This window comes from Rhinatrema bivittatum, chromosome 9 (genome assembly GCF_901001135.1).
Source record: "Rhinatrema bivittatum chromosome 9, aRhiBiv1.1, whole genome shotgun sequence".
Lineage (NCBI taxonomy): Eukaryota > Metazoa > Chordata > Amphibia > Gymnophiona > Rhinatrematidae > Rhinatrema > Rhinatrema bivittatum.
Window position 1 is genome coordinate 112,125,404 of NC_042623.1, and position 17,266 is coordinate 112,142,669.

Here is a 17,266-nt window from a genome sequence, read left to right on the forward strand (position 1 = left end):
ATAATACTCCAGGTGAGGCACTCCTAAGGACCTGTACCCGGGCATCATCACCTCCATTTTCTTACTGGTTATTCCTCTCTCTATGCAGCCCAGCATGCTTCAGGCTTTAGTTATCGCCTTGTCACATTGCATCGCCATCCTCAGATCGCCAGAAATTATCACCCCAACATCCCACTCTTAGTCGGTGCACATCAGGCTCACCCTCCTCCCCCCATCTCATACTGTTCTTTTGGATTATCGCATCTCAGATGCATGACACACTCACATCTCATTACTATTTTGACAGTGACTTCCGACCCAGCAGTAATTTTGACCTGTCTGTCCTGCAGAATCTCTTTGAGATATGAAACCCAACGCATCCCTCCTAGAACCCATTATTCAAGTTCCAGACTGCCATTAAAAAAAACCAAAACAAAACCTCAGAAAGCATTTGGATGATCTATCACCACCAAAAGCAGTCTTTGCCATTGGTGCTAGTCTTAGTTTTTATTTTTCCCTTTTTTATTTGGGGCAGCCTGTAGCTTGGAATTTCCTATGTGTGAGGACTGCAGTCTTGGTTGTCCTTGGAAATTATAGAGTTACCTGTAACCAGAGTTCTCTTGCGACAACAGGATGTCAGCCCTCCCGCCTTCACTTGGAGTTGGTTTCTCCTAGTTTTATGATGGACTGAAAGGCCCTGCATGGGATGTGGGGGAGTGGCAGGATGAACTTGATATCAGAGTTCCATGCCAGTCTCCATCTGATAATATCACCCATGTAGAGGACTGACCTTCAGTGACCATATTACAGGAACACTTGCTGAACTCCACTGGCTTCCAATTGAACAAAGAATACAATATAAAGCACTTTGTATAATCCATAAACTAATCCACGATGATAAAGCCGACTGGCTTAACACGGCTCTGTGCGTGCATGTACCACAAAGAAACCTGAAATCTGCAAATAAAGCTCTACTAACTGTCCCCTCTGTCAAATCAGCACATCTCACGCAAGTAAGGGAAAGAGCACTGTCACTGGCTGGTTCTGTACTCTGGAATACCATGCCACTCGAAATAAGACTACAGACAAATCTGAAATTATTCAAAACTAATCTGAAAACCTGGCTTTTTAAACAAGCATTTTATAAAGATAAAGAAAAGGAGAAAAATAGTTGAGCGATAAGGATGCACTAAGCTAGAAGTTTTTAGTAACCTACATAAGCATATTAATGTTAAAATCAAACTGCCTAATTTGTTCCTAACAATCAGGTTTAATTTACACACCTAGTTTATTATTTTACATTGTTACCGTACTATGATGGCACACGAGTAATTTGTAATCTATACCACCCATATTTCTCTTTATCATGCCCTTCTGTAAACCGTTGTGATGGTATTTAACTTAACGACAGTATAGAAACATTTTTAAATAAATAAATAAACCCCTGTTGCAGGCAAGTTATTCTGCTTTTTGTCAGTCACTGCATTGCTGGTTCTGTTGGGATCAAAAAACACAAGATTGAATAGACTTTCTAAAAACTTGAATTTGTTCCAGATAAATGGAAACACTTCTCTTGAAATCTAGAATATGGTGAGCTGCTTCTCCCTTATTTTTATTTATTTGATTTATATTCTGCATTTTGGCACGTCAAAGTAGATTACTGTCCCCAGAGGGCTTACAGTCTAAGTTTGTATTTTATGGGTATGTTGCTCAGGGAAAATTGTTGATAGGACACTTGACTGATAAAATTCCATAGGTATAAACTTAGGATGCATGTTGAGCACCAACTTATTATAATAAATTCTAGCATAAGATTGGTAAGTCGGTGGATGAAGGCAAGTAGGGTGAGTGAGCCTTGCACCACTTGATCCCCCATCCCTAAATGTATCTTTACATTCCATGTGTTGTCCAATAGCAGCCCTGCTGTCTCCAACATAGGGGGAGGTTCATGGGAGCCATGCAGGTAGTTTGGGGGTAGGGAAAGCTTCAATCGTAACCATTTCCCTGGGCACCTTGGTGATGGTCCTGGCTTGGATGATATAATTAATTAATAACTGGGTCTGTCTTTCAGGCTTCAATTATAGTAATATCTAGAAATTTTAGCAGAAATGTAGGCTCTCATGTAGAAGACTCTAACAGGCTGCACAGGGGACCTAGGAGAATGGATGTTTGTGTAATAGCCACAATTATTCAATATAGGCTATAATGATAGACTTAAATTATTAGTTGAGTCTGTTTGGCAGGCTGCAAGTAAAGTAATAACTTGAATTCCTAGTGGACCTGTAGGCATTTATGTAGCTGGGTCTATCTAGCAGGCTATACAAGGGATTTAGGAAGTTGGATCTTCAGACAATGGCCATGCTGATATTGATAGCTTTATATATTATTATATAGCTTTGTGGATAGACATAAGTGAAGAGTGCTAGATGTGAATTAAGTGAAAGATCTTTTATATTAATTTATTTAAGATGTTAGAATGCAAATGAGGAAGATGACAAATAAATGTCCGGATTAAGTGGAGATGACTTAGAAGATGGGATTTATCCTTGTAGTGTGAGGAAGAATAACTGAGCAGATTGGATGGGTTGGTTAGTTGTTTTCTTCTGTCACCTAGTATATTTGTTGTTTTACAATTTTTTTGTTGAAGACAACCTTTAGTTAGGGAGTCCTGCTATGGTGAACTTTTTGTCTTCAGGAGTTTACATGTTAAAAGATAACATTTCATCAGTCATATAGAACTTCCTACCTCCCCTTAAGAAGAATCCTAGCTCCTAGGAAAAGCTAAATCATGGAACTGGGGAGAGGTCTAGTGCCACAGCAGTACAGGGAATTAACATGCATTTTCCAGAGAGCTCTGTTCAGTGTCAACTGAAGTTACATGACCCATTTGTGAGACTGGTGATCTGCTTTCTTCAGAGAAACACTTGTTACAGGGAAGCAACTTTCATTCTTTCATCTTCCTTTTGATTGCCACATGAAGAGAATGTTTATAAGGGTGGATTAGTTGAACCCATGATAATCACTGTATGAGCTTAATCAAGTATGCAACCTAAGAAATGTATGGCCATTCTTAAATTGTCATATGAATATGTGGTGTAAGTAAAATGAATAAATGCTTGAATCTGTAGCAGTGGTGTTTATTCTTGATGTTTGTGTAACTAATTTATTGTTGCGTCTAATACACAAACTATAGTTATTATTTATTTATTTATTTATTTATTTAGCATTTTTATATACCGACGTTCTCGATACAAATATCAAATCAGGTCATGTACCTCATGTTGGAAGAGGGCTGCTGAGCGAGTAATTTTTTTCTACCTCTTCAGTGCTTTATTGGTGCCACAGGGGTTACTTCCCTATGACAAATTATAGTTTTGTATTCCTTGAGACTCAAGAACATATCCTTAGTGGTATGAGCAGACCTTGCTGTCCAAGTGACTAGGGCACATAAGCACACATCAATTTTCTGGCAATGAGCAGCTCTGCTGTCAAGCCACATGGCTGTCTCACTATTGATATGTTGCTTGTGATAAAAGGTTTTTCTTAGCATCCAGTCAGATGAATCCAGAGCAAGTGGGTTATGCACTTCTTCTAGCAGATGGCGACGAGGCAAACTGACATCATAGTATTCTCCATCTCCAGCAGATGGACATGCATCTCCCTTCTGGGGATTGTATCATTTTGAAAAAGGAGAATTAAGGATATTTTATTTGCCCCACTCTCCTACGGTGATACCAAAAGTTCGCTCCCCCAGTTGAGAATTCCTGAGGTGATTTCTGTGGTACCTCAGATGAGTGCCTTGGTCCAGTAGCTAATTTTTCAGCTGGCATGGACTTAGCTGCTTTAGCGGCTGAAAGACAGCGGGTGCAGGAAGCTGAGTGCGGTGGTGACAGCATATGCCCTCTCCCCCCACAGCCGGAGGCAGTCTCTGTGCTCAGCCAGGTAAGGCTGACCTCAGGTAAGTGTTTTAAAAAAAACCCCAAGTATATATATATTTTTAGCGTCCTACACTTTGTAGCGTAGGACCTCCTCCTTCCGCTCTCCTTGCTTGGCTTGCCGTTCCGAAGTTCAACCCGCTCTGTGGGAGTTCGAGGGACATGGGCAGCCTGGCAGGTTGAGCAGCTTCTGACGGCTAGGCTATGCTCTGAGGCTTTTCTGCTGCGTGCCACGTGGTTGGCAGCAACGGCGTGTCACGTGCTTTCTCACAGGACAAGCAGGATGGTAGTTCTCACATATGGGTGACATCCAACGTCGATGCCTTCTGTCTTATCAGACACTGTGCCGATGTCAATGGCTTCATCGGTTCCAGCACTGATGCCCATCTTCACCCTCGCACCGACACATGGAAAAAAGGGAAAAACATCAGTGACTACAAGAAAACCATCGAAGACACCAATATCTTCGATGCCGAAGCCTTCACCAACGGTGCCACTCTGTCCTGTGGCTCCAGGATCCACAGAGTCAGCACTACATAACATACTCCCCTATGAGGAAAGACTAAAGAGGTTAGGACTTTTCAGCTTGGAGAAGAGACGACTGAGGGGGGATATGATAGAGGTGTTTAAAATCATGAAAGGTCTAGAATGGGTAGATGTGAATCGGTTATTTACTCTTTCGGATAGTAGAAAGACTAGGGGGCACTCCATGAAGTTAGCATGGGGCACATTTAAAACTAATCGGAGAAAGTTCTTTTTTACTCAGCGCACAATTAAACTCTGGAATTTGTTGCCAGAGAATGTGATTAGTGCAGTTAGTATAGCTGTGTTTAAAAAAGGATTGGACAAGTTCTTGGAGGAGAAGTCCATTACCTGCTATTAAGTTCACTTAGAGAATAGCCACTGCCATTAACAATGGTTACATGGAATAGACTTAGTTTTTGGGTACTTGCCAGGTTCTTATGGCCTGGATTGGCCACTGTTGGAAAAAGGATGCTGGGCTTATGTTCTTATGTTCTTACTTATGAAAAGATATCAGGATTTATTGGATTCTTTACCATCTAATCCAAGAGAAGATAATCCGAAGAACTCCTTTCCTGAAGATCCTTTACCATGACTTTCTGGCCTTCCTCCTCCACCTAGGACTTCAGCACCTCCACAACAAACTCAAGAGTATGATACTTGGAGTGACACATCAGAAGGTTATGATACTTGGAGTGACACATCAGAAGGTTTTATGTCTGACCCATCACCACCACATCCCAGAAAGCAATCTCCTCCAGAAGATTTCACTTTCACCACTTTTGTACAGGAGATGGACTCCATCCCCTTTAAATTAGAAACAGAGCAGGACACCAGGCAACAAACCTTGGAGGTACTCCAGTTTGTCGACCCTCCAAAACAGGTAGTAGCCATTCCAATACATGATGTTCTCTTACAACTACAACATCGTCTGTGGGAACATTCCTGCTCTGTCCCGGCAGTAAACAAGAGATTGGACAGTACCTACCTAATGCAATCCACTCCTGGATACCAAAAATCACAACTTCCTCACCACTCAGTGGTGGTGGAATCAGCACAAAAGAGGTCCAAAAGAACAAGAATACATTCATCAAACCCCCCCAGGTAAAGACCATAGATTTCTGGATTCCCTGGGTCATAAAGTATTTCAAGGAGCCAGGTTGAATTTAGGATTTCTTCCTATCAGCTCTACATGACCCAGTACTAAAACAATTTATGGAAACAAATTCAAGAAAATGTCCCATCTCTACCTACTCAATATCAGGAGACTGCCCAGGCCATCATCCACAAGGGTCTGGAGGCTGGAAAACATGAAGTCCGGGCGGCCTATGACTGCTTCGAAACAGCCTCAAGGGTGGCTGCATCAGGCATCAGTGCCAGGAGATGGGCATGGCTTAAGGCCTCAGACCTTAGACCGGAGGTTCGGGATAAGTTAGTGGATCTCCCCTGCCTGGGAGACAACCTTTTCGGATCCAAGGTCCAAGATGCTGTGTCTCAGCTAAAAGAACAAAGAGAAAAACACTGAGACAGCTTTCTTCCCTCCCACAGGATCCCCCTACGCACACTGGGCGTAGGCCTCAATGGAAGGACACCAGAAGACCTTTTTACTGGCAGCGGAGGTATTACCCTCCTGCATCTCGACCCAGGCCTTCTAGAACACAACAAAGGCCACAACCAAGACAGCAGAGGACAGATAGGCTCCAACCTACTCCACAGACAGGACCTGCTGCTGGTTTTTGAAACCATATCCAGAGAACTCATCCTTTTCTCAAATCCTCAGCCAGAACTTCCAGTGGGAGGCTGGATATCCAAATTTTACAACAATTGGATACCAATAACATCAGACCAATGGGTCCTATCAATAATATCTCGAGGATATCAACTCAATTTCCTCTCAACTCCCACAGATTTTCCACCAAGTTAACTTCATCTCAGCGAAAATCACATGCTTCAATTACAAGTAGAATTATCCACCCTTTTGAAAGCCAGGGTGGTAGAGCTGGTGCCCCGGTCTCAGAGAGGCAGAGGATTCTATTCCCATTATTTCCTTATTCCAAAGAAAACCGGAGGCCTTCGTCCCATCCTAGACCTCAGAAATCTCAACAAATTTCTGAAGAAAGAAAAGTTCAGGATGGTTTCTCTAGGCACCATGCTTCCACTTCTTCAAAAAGGAGATTGGCTTTGTTCTCTGGATCTTCAAGACGCTTATGCTCACATTCCAATATTCCCTCCTCATCGCAAGTACCTGCGCTTCATGGTGGGTCAACAACATTTCCAATACAGAATATTGCCATTTGGCCTTGCCTCGGCTCCCAGAGTGTTCACCAAATGTCTGGCAATAATAGCAGCACACTTGCACAAACAAGGTGTCCATGTGTTTCCATATCTAGACGACTGGCTCATCAGAAGTCAATCTCAACAAGGAGCTCTCACTTCTCTCAGTCGAACAATTTCTCTACTTCACTCCATGGGTTTTCTCATCAATTACCAAAAATCCCATCTTACTCCATCTCACCTGCTTCAATTCATAGGAGCAGAATTGAACACTATCCTCTCAAGGGCTTTTCTACCCGAGGATCGAGCAGACACACTTTCCCTTTTGGCAAACTCACTTTTCCCGTCGATAGCAGGGCTGAATTAGCCATGCTGAATTGGGATCTGTCAATCAGGTCCGGGAGGCGGAGCTTGTTAAGCAGAGGGACTAAAGCGGTAGTGGAAACAGCACACCCAACCACTGACGCAACCAATCGTTCTTACAGCAGACACGAGGAAGGACATTGCATGGTGGCTGTTTCAATCAACACTAGCAAAGAGAGCACTGTTCTGCCCGCCCATCCACAATGCAGTCCTAACTACAGATGCATCACGGAAGGGTTGGGGAGCACATCTCGAAGTTTACGAGATGCAAGGACAATGGACTGTTGCAGAACAAAATCTACAAATAAATTTGTTAGAACTCAGAGTGATTCGACACGCCCTACAAGCATTTCAAGATTATCTGAAGGGTCGCAGAGTCATGATATATACGGACAATCAAGTAGCAATGTTCTACATCAACAAACAAGGGGGTCGGGCTCCTGGCCCCTTTGCAAGGAGACGTTGATCATTTTCCAACATGCTCAGCAGCATTGCATACATCTACAAGCAACTTACCCACCGGGAGTTGCAAACACGCGAGCGGACAAGCTAAGTTGCATCTTTCATTCACACGAATGGACTCTCAATCCAGAAGTAGCCCACAATGTCTTCAGAAGATGGTTAACCCCATCAATCGATCTCTTTGCAACGGAACTCAACGCGCAAGTTCCAAAATTCTGTTCCATAAGACCCAGTGCCATCAGGATGGCACAAGATGCGTTCCTCATTCCGTGGTCGACGGGTCTTCTGTATGCCTTTCCTCCCATACCTCTGATCACCAGAACAATTCAGAAGTGCATAGCGGACAGAGCTCAATTGATTCTTATCGCCCCGGCAATGCCGCGACAACCATGGTACAGTTACCTTCTCCACTTATCTCGAGAGATACCAATACAGCTTCCGAATCGACCAGATCTTCTACTTCAGGAACAAGGGACTCTTTTACACCTGTTGCACGCATCCCTCCACTTGACAGCGTGGAGGTTGAACGGCTCCTATTAACAGAGCAAAAGGTATCGCAACAGGCACAACTTATTCTATTAGAATCTAGAAAGCCATCCACGAGGAAAAATTACAATTACAAATGGCAACGTTATTCCATTTGGTGCACATTCAATCACATATTACCACTGGACTGTCCACCGGAGCAACTGATAGATTATTTACATACACTATATAAAGATGGTCTGGCCACATCTTCCATTCGAGTTCATCTTCCATTGGTGGTGTTCTCATCCAAATGGACAATACAGTTGCCATGTGGTACATCAACAAACAGGGAGGTACGGGCTTGTATCTCCTTTGTCAAAAAGCTGCACAGATTTGGGGCTGGGCCCTGAACCACTCAATGTTTCTCCGGGCCACTTATCTGGCAGGCATTCACAATGTAGTGGCAGATCGACTCAGTCGTCAGTTCCAACCACACGAATGGTCCCTGGATCCCTCAGTAGCAACCAAGATATTTCAACATTGGGGACAACCAACAATAGACCTCTTTGCGTCACATCTGAATCGCAAAGTAGACAAATTCTGTTCTCTACACAAACAGAAGAACCAGCCAGCCAAGGACGCCTTTGCTCGCCCTTCGAACTCAGGCCTTCTATACGTGTATCCTCCGATACCGCTCATAACCAAAACTCTAGTGAAGCTACAACAGGACATGGGGTCCATGATATTCATAGCTCGTATTGGCCTCGACAAGTATGGTTTCCCACACTTCTAGACCTCTCAGTCAGGGATCCAATTCGCCTGGGAGTAGCTCCCACTCTCATAACTCAGGATCAGGGTGGGTTGCGCCATCCCAACCTTCAATCCCTATCCCTGACAGCATGGATGTTGAAAGCTTGATCTTACAACCACTCAATCTTTCATCCAATGTATCTCAAGTGCTTCTAGCTTCACGTAAACCTTCCACACGAAAGAACTATTCTTCCAAATGGAAGAGATTTACTTTGTGGTGCAGACAGAAGAATATTGATCCTTTCACTTGCCCCACTACTTCTCTTGTAGACTACTTATACTATCTTTCAGAATCTGGCCTCCAGACTTCATCTGTAAGAGTACACTTAAGTGCAATCTCAGCTTACCATCACAAGATGGGAGATGCACCAATATCCATACAACCTCTTGTCAGTAGGTTTAAGAGAGGTTTAACTCACCTTAAACCACCACTTCGGCCTCCAGTCACAGAATGGGACCTGAATCTGGTTTTAACAAGACTCATGCGTTCTCCTTTTGAACCCATAGATTCCTGTGACCTTAAATTTCTCACATGGAAGACTATCTTCCTCATAGCCATTACATCAGCTAGAAGGGTTAGTGAGTTACAAGCACTTGTTACGTACTCACCCTATACCAAATTCCTACATGACAGAGTGGTTCTCTGTACACATCCAAAATTCCTCCCCAAGGTAGTTACGGAATTTCACTTGAACCAATCCATAGTTTTACCCACATTCTTTCCAAGACCTCATTCTCACCAAGGAGAACGGCCTTACATAGCTTGGACTGTAAACGTGCCCTATCTTTATACTTAAACCGCACTGCAGTCCTCAGGACATGCAATAGACTCTTTGTATCTTATGATCCAAACAAACCGGGTAAAGCAGTGGGTAAACATACTCTATCCAGTTGGCTAGCAGATTGCATACAGCTTTGCTATGAAAAAGCAGGCCTTCCTCTCCAGGGGCGAGTAAAGGCGCATTCAGTGACAGCAATGTCAACCTCAGTAGCACACTATCGTTCAGTGCCAATCCTTGACATATGTAAAGCGGCAACATGGAGTTCTCTTCACACCTTTGTAGCTCATTACTGTCTGGACAAAGAAGGACAAGAAGATTCAGCCTATGGACAATCTGTCTTAAAGAACTTGTTTCCAGTCTAAACCCAACTCCTTCTACATCCAACCTGCTGTAATCTTCGGCTGACTCATTTTCATCAGCACTACTTCACTGTTGCCTCAATACAAAATGACTCAGCCTCTAGCTTGCTAATCACCCATATGTGAGGACTAGCATCCTGCTTGTCCTGGGATAAAGCAAAATTGCCTACCTTGTAACAGGTGTTATCCCAGTACAGCAGGATGTAGTCCTCACAAAACCCACCCGCCACCCCGCGGAGTTGGGTATGTTCCATTTATTATTTTATTTTTGCTAAAGCTTATTGCTATACATGAGACTAGAGTGAGACCACTGTGGCAGAGAATATCATAGCATGCTGGGCATGCTCAGTGGCCTCACAGTGCCAGTCAAAAGTTTCTAGAAACTTTGACAGAAAGTTTTCCCGCAATAGGGCTCCGTCGGTGACGTCACCCATATGTGAGGACTACATCCTGCTGTCCTGGGATAACACCTATTACAAGGTAAGCAATTTTGCTATATTGTGGAAGCTTCTAGACTTGTGTGACTGCCCAAAGAATCATTTACATAGGTTGTCATGTCAGCAGCATGATGTGACTATCTCTGAAATGCCCTGATTAGTTTTCCCAGGCGTGGCCCATTTGCCCTCACTCTCAAGATAGTCTTTTGTTCTGTTAAAATCTTACTGGTCAAGATAATTAACACATCTGTGGCTGTGTTGATAAAAACTCCTGAGAATAGTGCCTGAAGCTCCCGCCATTGGTTTCTTCTTTGTGACCCAATGAATAGGCCTCACCTTTCTGGTGCCAGCTTGCCTGCCTTTATAGATATCCAGGGAAATTCTGCAAGTCATGCTCAGAAAGTCACTTAGAGTTCATTCAGCCCAGGCAGGCTAAAGAAAAGCAGAGGATTCTGGGGATTTCCTTCTCCATGTTGGTTTTCTGTTCAGGCCCACTCATCATCATGTGGAAGGATGAGCGGCCTTGAAGGGTGCACATATTAGAAGGATTGAGACTATCCTTAAGTAAGCATTTGATGCAGTGGCAATGACTTTGCAGATCACTTCTTGTTGTTCACTGGTGGCTCGTTCTTGTTTACTTCTCTCCCAGGAGGTCGATGACTCTGGGGTGATCTCTAGGCCACACATGGAGCCAGCTGCTGCTTTTTTGGCAGATGCGGGCTGTGATTTGATCCACTCTTCAGCCAGATCAGTGCCTTCCATAGTAGCGATCAGGCGACAGTTATGGCTGAAAACTTAGTTGGCCGATGCGACCTCCAATCCAAATCTCACCAAATTGCCCTTTAAGGGCTCACTGTTATTTGGGAGCGAGTTAGAGAAACTAGCCAGTAAGTGGGGCAAATCTCTGGTTCCTCATTTGCCAGAGGATAAGAAGTGGACACCATGCTGTTTCAACATGAGAAGTTGTACTAGAGGATCCAGGCAAATTCTTCCTTATGAGGGAACGACGCTTCAGAGGACTCAACCTTTTGGTAGGTCTCAGTCATTTCATCCCCGACAGGCAAAAAGGGGCGCGGGTTCAGGTAGTGGAACCTCCCGACCCGCCCAATGAAGTTTTGCTGACCCACCCCCAGGAACTGGCGATAGGGGGACACTTCTCTCTCTTCTATCAGAGGTGGGTCGAGATCACATTGGATCAATGGATCCTGGAGGTGATACGAGAAGGATATGCGCTGGAGTTTCGCTGTAATCCTCGGGATGTGTTCATGGTAACTCCCTTCTACTCGCCACAGAAAAAGCAGGCAACGGAAACTGCACTGGCAAGGCTTCTCAGTCTGATGGCTGTGGTTCCACTGCCCCCGTCTCAAGCAAATACAGGGCGATATTCCATTTATTTCATTGTGCCCAAGAAGGAGGGCTCCTTTCGTCCCATCCTGGATCTCAGTGTCAGCCGTCATCTGAGGGTAATGCATTTTCACATGGAAACTTTGTACTCTGTAATAATGGCTGTACAGTCGGGGGAATTTCTGACCTCTTGGATCTATCCGATGCGTTTCTTTATATTCCCATCTGACTAGAGAACCAACGCTTTCTGTGGTTCGCAATTCTGGGATGCCATTATCAGTTTGGGTCCTGCCCTTTGGGCTGGCCACCACCCCAAGAGCCTTTTACAAGGTAATGGTGGTAGTGGTGACAGAATTGAGAGAGGATGGGAAACTCGTGTATCAGTATTTGGACGACTGGCAGATTTGAGCATAGTCATTCGAAGAGAGCTTCAGAGTGACTTGCAAGGTGATGTCCCTGTTGAAGGAGCTTGGCTGGGTGGTGAACCTGGCCAAGAGCAGTTTTCATCCTCTCAGTCATTGGACTACCTCTGGGTTCAGTTCGACATGAAGCGGGGCACTATTTTCCTGCCGGAAGCTCAAATTCAGAAGTTGATGACACAACGATGTCTGTTGTTGAACACTCTTTGCCCAGCCATATGGTTTTTCCTGCAAGTACTTGGCTTAATGGCGAACCTGAAAGTGGTCCTGTGGGTGAGGGTGCGAGTGCATAGTCTTCAGTTCTTCAGTTCTGCGGTAGAACCCGCAGTCTCAAAACTATTCAATTTGGCTCCTCCTGCCGATGGCAGTCTCCTCCCAACTGCAGTGGTGAGCTGTAGGCAGATCATTTAAGGAAAAGGAGTTTCCCTAGCACTACCAGACTGGGGTGCTCACTGTCAGGAGCTGATGGCACAGGGGCGCTGGAATGCAGAGGAGTCTCTCTGAAATATCATTTATTTATTTAATTATTATTTTATTTAAGTCTTTTCTATACCGTCGTTAAGTAGCTTCCGTCACAACGGTTTACAATAGGCACATAAAAATAAGGATGCTGAAACATTATTTTACACAAGTGCCATATCTGCCCAGTACATAGTTTTTAAAAATAAAATAATTGGAGTGTGATTATAATACTGTTCGGAGTTTTTTATATTTTTTTCGGAATTAAAAGCAATGCTATCTGGATGCCAGGGCGGTCTAATTGGCATGTTTGCAGTTTAGTGACAGGCTGCAGGGTCGGTCGATCCGGATAATATCGGACAATACAATGGCTGTGGCTTACATCAATCAGCAGGGAGGAACCAAGAGCCAGCAAGTGTCACTGGAAATAGCTCAGCTTATGGAATGGGCGGAAGTGCATCTCCAGATGATCACAGCCTCACACATAGCAGGAAAAGACAATGTAAGAGTGGCTTCTCAGCAGGGAGTAGCTGGACCCAGGAGAATGGGCATTGTCAGATGAGGCATTTCAGCTGATTTTGGATCACTGGGGTCACTCATTTCTTGGCCTCCTAGCGACTTCCCGCAAGGCAAAAGTTCTGCGATTCTTCAACAGCAGGAGAGATCCGATGACATTGGGGATCGATGCCCTGGTACAGGAGTGGCCGTAAAACAAGTTGCTGTATGTCTTTCCTCTATGGCCCATGTTGGGCAGATTGATCCAAGGGATCGAGCGCCACAGAGGAACAGTGCTTTTGTTGTTCCATATTGACCCAGTAGGCCATGGTTTGCAGATTTACAGCAGTTCCTGGGGAAGTCACGCCTTCAGCGCACAGGAACCTGTTAAGGTGGGGTCTGGTTCTTAATGAAGATCCAACTCGGTTTTGTCTTATGGTATGGTCCTTGAGAGGGCTCGTTTACTGAAACGTGGATATTCGGTGGCAGTGATTTCCACTTTGCTTAGAGCTAGAAAGTTCTACACTTCCTTGGCCTATGTGCGGGTTTGGCGAGTGTTTGAGGCCTGGTGTGAGGATCGAGGCACTCTTCCTCATTCGCCCAAGATCCCGCTTATTATGGAATTTTACAGGATGGCTTGGCTAAATGTTTGGCCCTTAATTCCTTAAAGGTACAAGTAGTGGCTCTCAGCTGTTTCAGAGGCCAGGTAAATGATGGTTCATCCTGATGTTGGCTCATCCTGATGTGGCCCATTTTCTGAAAAGAGTAGAACATCTTCATCCTCCCTTATGGTTCTGGTACCCTTATGGAGTCTTACCTTGGTCTTGGACTTCTTAGTGGGTTCTATGTTTAGACAGATACGTAACCTGTCCTTGCAGTTACTGACCTTGAAAATGGTGTTTCTTGTGGCAATTTGTTCTGCGCGGAGAATTTCTGAGCTGCAGGCTTTGTCTTGCCAGGAGCCATTCCTCCAGGTGACTCCAGGAACGATACAGCTACGAGCTGTAGCTTCTTTTTTTTTTTTTTTAGTCACTGAATTTCCTTGAATTAGTCCATCTCTGTGCCGTCTCTGGACAGAGAGAGAGAGAGATGTCAAGAGACGTATTATTGGTATCTGGTGGTTACTGAGCCTTTACCGAAAACAGATCACCTGTTTGTCCTTCACGGCTGTACTAAACAAGTGAGCTGGCCTTGCAGGCTACAATAGCTCACTGGATTAAGGAGGTACTTATGGAAGCAAACCTTGATGCTGCAAGCTGTTACCTGGTCAGGTTAGGACTCATCTGACTAAAGCCCAGGCAGTGTCATGAGTGGAAGTTAGGTTGCTATTTCCTGTAGACATTTGCCAAGCTGCGACGTGATCCTCCTTACACACCTTTTCCAGGTAGGTATTATTGCCTGGATGTGCAGGCCCGGGAGGACGCAGCCTTTTGCACATCTTATTCTGGAGTAGCTTGGGTACACTCAACTTGTTCTAGATTCATCTGACTGGACGCTAAGAAATGAGAAATTACTACTTACCTGATAATTTCCTTTTCTTTAGGAAAGTCAGATGAATCCAGCTTCTCTTCCTTGGCTACCGAATGTTTGCAGTCTGGTCCTTTGTGTGACTCTGTGTTACAGGAATTACTGGTAAGTGTTAGTCCAGTCCCTAGACTAGTGTTAATACTTTTCTTGTCCAAGCTCAGTGTTTCCTGTTAGCTGAGTATTGACATAGTTATCTGTTTTTAATCAGGTTTTTTGCTAGTCTGTCCACAGTTGGCTTTTGAAGAGCTGATGTCACATCAGGGGTATATATTCTATGACGTCAGTTTGCTCTGTCTCCATCTGCTGGTAGATGTGCATATCCCGCTTGTTCTGGATTCATCTGTCTGTCTTAAAGAAAAGGAAATTATCAAGTAAGTAGCAATTTCTCATTATTAATATTTCCAGTAGCTCAGAAATTATTGGCTTATGTGCTTATTGTATTTATAGAGTTTGTATCTGTGTCAGTAATTTCTTATGCCATAATTGCAGCATTTTTTGTATCTCTTCCTTCCGCTAGATTATCTTCGTCAAAGCTATGGACTGTCTATGGATTTCAATTCACCGAATGATTACAATAAATTGGTGCTTTCATTATTATCTGGACTCCCAAATGAAGTGGACTTTGCTATTAATGTATGCACTCTTCTATCAAATGAAAGCAAGCATGTTATGCAACTTGAAAAAGATCCAAAAATCATCACTTTATTACTTGCAAATGCAGGGGTGTTTGACGACAGTAAGTTTATTTTTGAAATGCATTACATTGTGCTTCTGTGTATGTTATGCTGTTTTAACTTTGCTAAATTGCCCTATTCTCTGTTTGTTTAATTTCCTATAGTTCTTGAATAGGAAAGTATGAGATGCTGGCTTTTTAAAAACTATATAAAGCTTGTGGTTTTTTTAATATAATTTTTTGGTGACACCTTTAGACGTGTGTTATTTAATTGCTTAAAAATTAGATTTTTTTTTAGCTGCAGCTGGAAGTTTATTGTTCTACTCGGTGCCCTTAATATGCCACCAAATATTTTCTTTCCAGTTTGGATTGGAATAAAGAATTCATTTTTAGTGTTGTATTTCCTATCAAGAATCTCTTTAAAATGTTTACTTAGAAGATAGGAAAAGTTACAGTTCAGGTATACTACAAATTCTGCTTTATTTGTTTCAAATCTGTGTATGTGTGTGTGTATATATATATCTATATATATATCTATATAGATATATATATAGATATAGACACACATGCCGACAAATAGAACAGTATATAAAAATTGCTAATTGTGCAACACATTTACATAGGAAGGAATGAAAAAGCCAGTTCATAACTTACTGTACATGGCAGTAAGCACATATCTTGCCATGTTATCACCACCAGTTAATGCAAGAGGTCTTAATCATCACTGGTATAAAAACATCCTTATATTTTCCTGTTTTTTTTGTAGAGTATATGTGATGCTTTAATTAAAGAAAATCACCAATGAACAGGATCGAATTTAGGATTTGGGCGCTCATAGGCAGGATTGGAGTGTGTTTTACTGTTCAACTTTTATGGTACGTATCCAGTTTTGGTACTGAATGATTCTTGTTTTTATTGGACCTTTTTTATGTCCAATAAAATACAAATCATTCAACACAAAATTTGTATATCTACCAAAACAGTTGATCATTTCTTTATTAAGTTGGCGAGAGCAATAGTTTATTTTTTTACGGAATACTATTTCTCCACATGATTTAAATTGTCCGGTTAAATGGGAAGCATTTGTTATGGTTATGAGGTGTTGGAGTGGATTCTTGGGTACTGCGGTGATGGCCACTCCCATGGGGAGGAGCCCCGTGAGGAACCGCAGTACTAGGCTAGACTATATACACGCAGACACAGAGACTTTGTATTTATTGTACAGCTCGATGTTACTGCCCGGGGAGTGGGCAGCAGTGAAGGTAACCCAGCAGAAGTAGTCCAGGGGTCCTCAGCAGAGGAGACCAGACTCACACTTGAGTAGGTGATAGGCAGCAGGTCCTGGATGTAGACACAGGGTGCTGAAGCTGAAGGTGAGACAGACTGAAAGGGTTAGTACTCACTGAAGCAGAAAGCTGTATCGTTGAAGGTCCTGGCAGGCAGAGGTTGTTCAGTGACAGGCACCAGATTAGGGAGAGCAGGCCCTTGAGGAGCGAGTACCCGATATCCCAACATAGGTACCTGAAATAGATCAGAAGGGCCCCCCGAGGGTACCAAGTTTAGTGAAGAAATACCCTGAAGGGCAGAGAGAGCTTCCTGCGGCAGCTGGGAAGCGGCAGAGCAGCTTAGACCGGAGGCAATCCAATCCTTGGTAACTCAGTTTCAGATCGATACTGTAACGTGCGGTTGAAGATTTCCCGTCTGTAACGTGCTGTGAGCGCACAATTCGGACGCGTAAGGCGATCCAGCGATACAGTCTCCAGTTTCACGCGTCCTTAGCGCTTCTTAAAACAGACGCATAACCCTTTCCGCACCCAGCATGTATATGATATGGAAATGAACGAATTAGCTGTATAATGAAGGAATTAGCTATTCCCCTCCGATACTGTGACGCGCGCTCAGATTATCTCCTTTGTAAGCCGCTATTTTGCCGCGTCCTTAACCTGTTAGTTTACCGC

General features: G+C 43.6%; 1 protein-coding gene across 1 annotated transcript in view; it reads left to right on the plus strand.

The window, feature by feature from the left end:
• Positions 1-17,266, plus strand: part of ARID2 (AT-rich interaction domain 2) — a 736,417-nt gene that overhangs the window by 200,433 nt on the left and 518,718 nt on the right. The window contains exon 5 of the mRNA XM_029615213.1: positions 15,153-15,371. Within this exon, the coding sequence (XP_029471073.1) occupies positions 15,153-15,371 (219 nt within the window). The remainder of the gene's footprint in view (positions 1-15,152; positions 15,372-17,266) is intronic.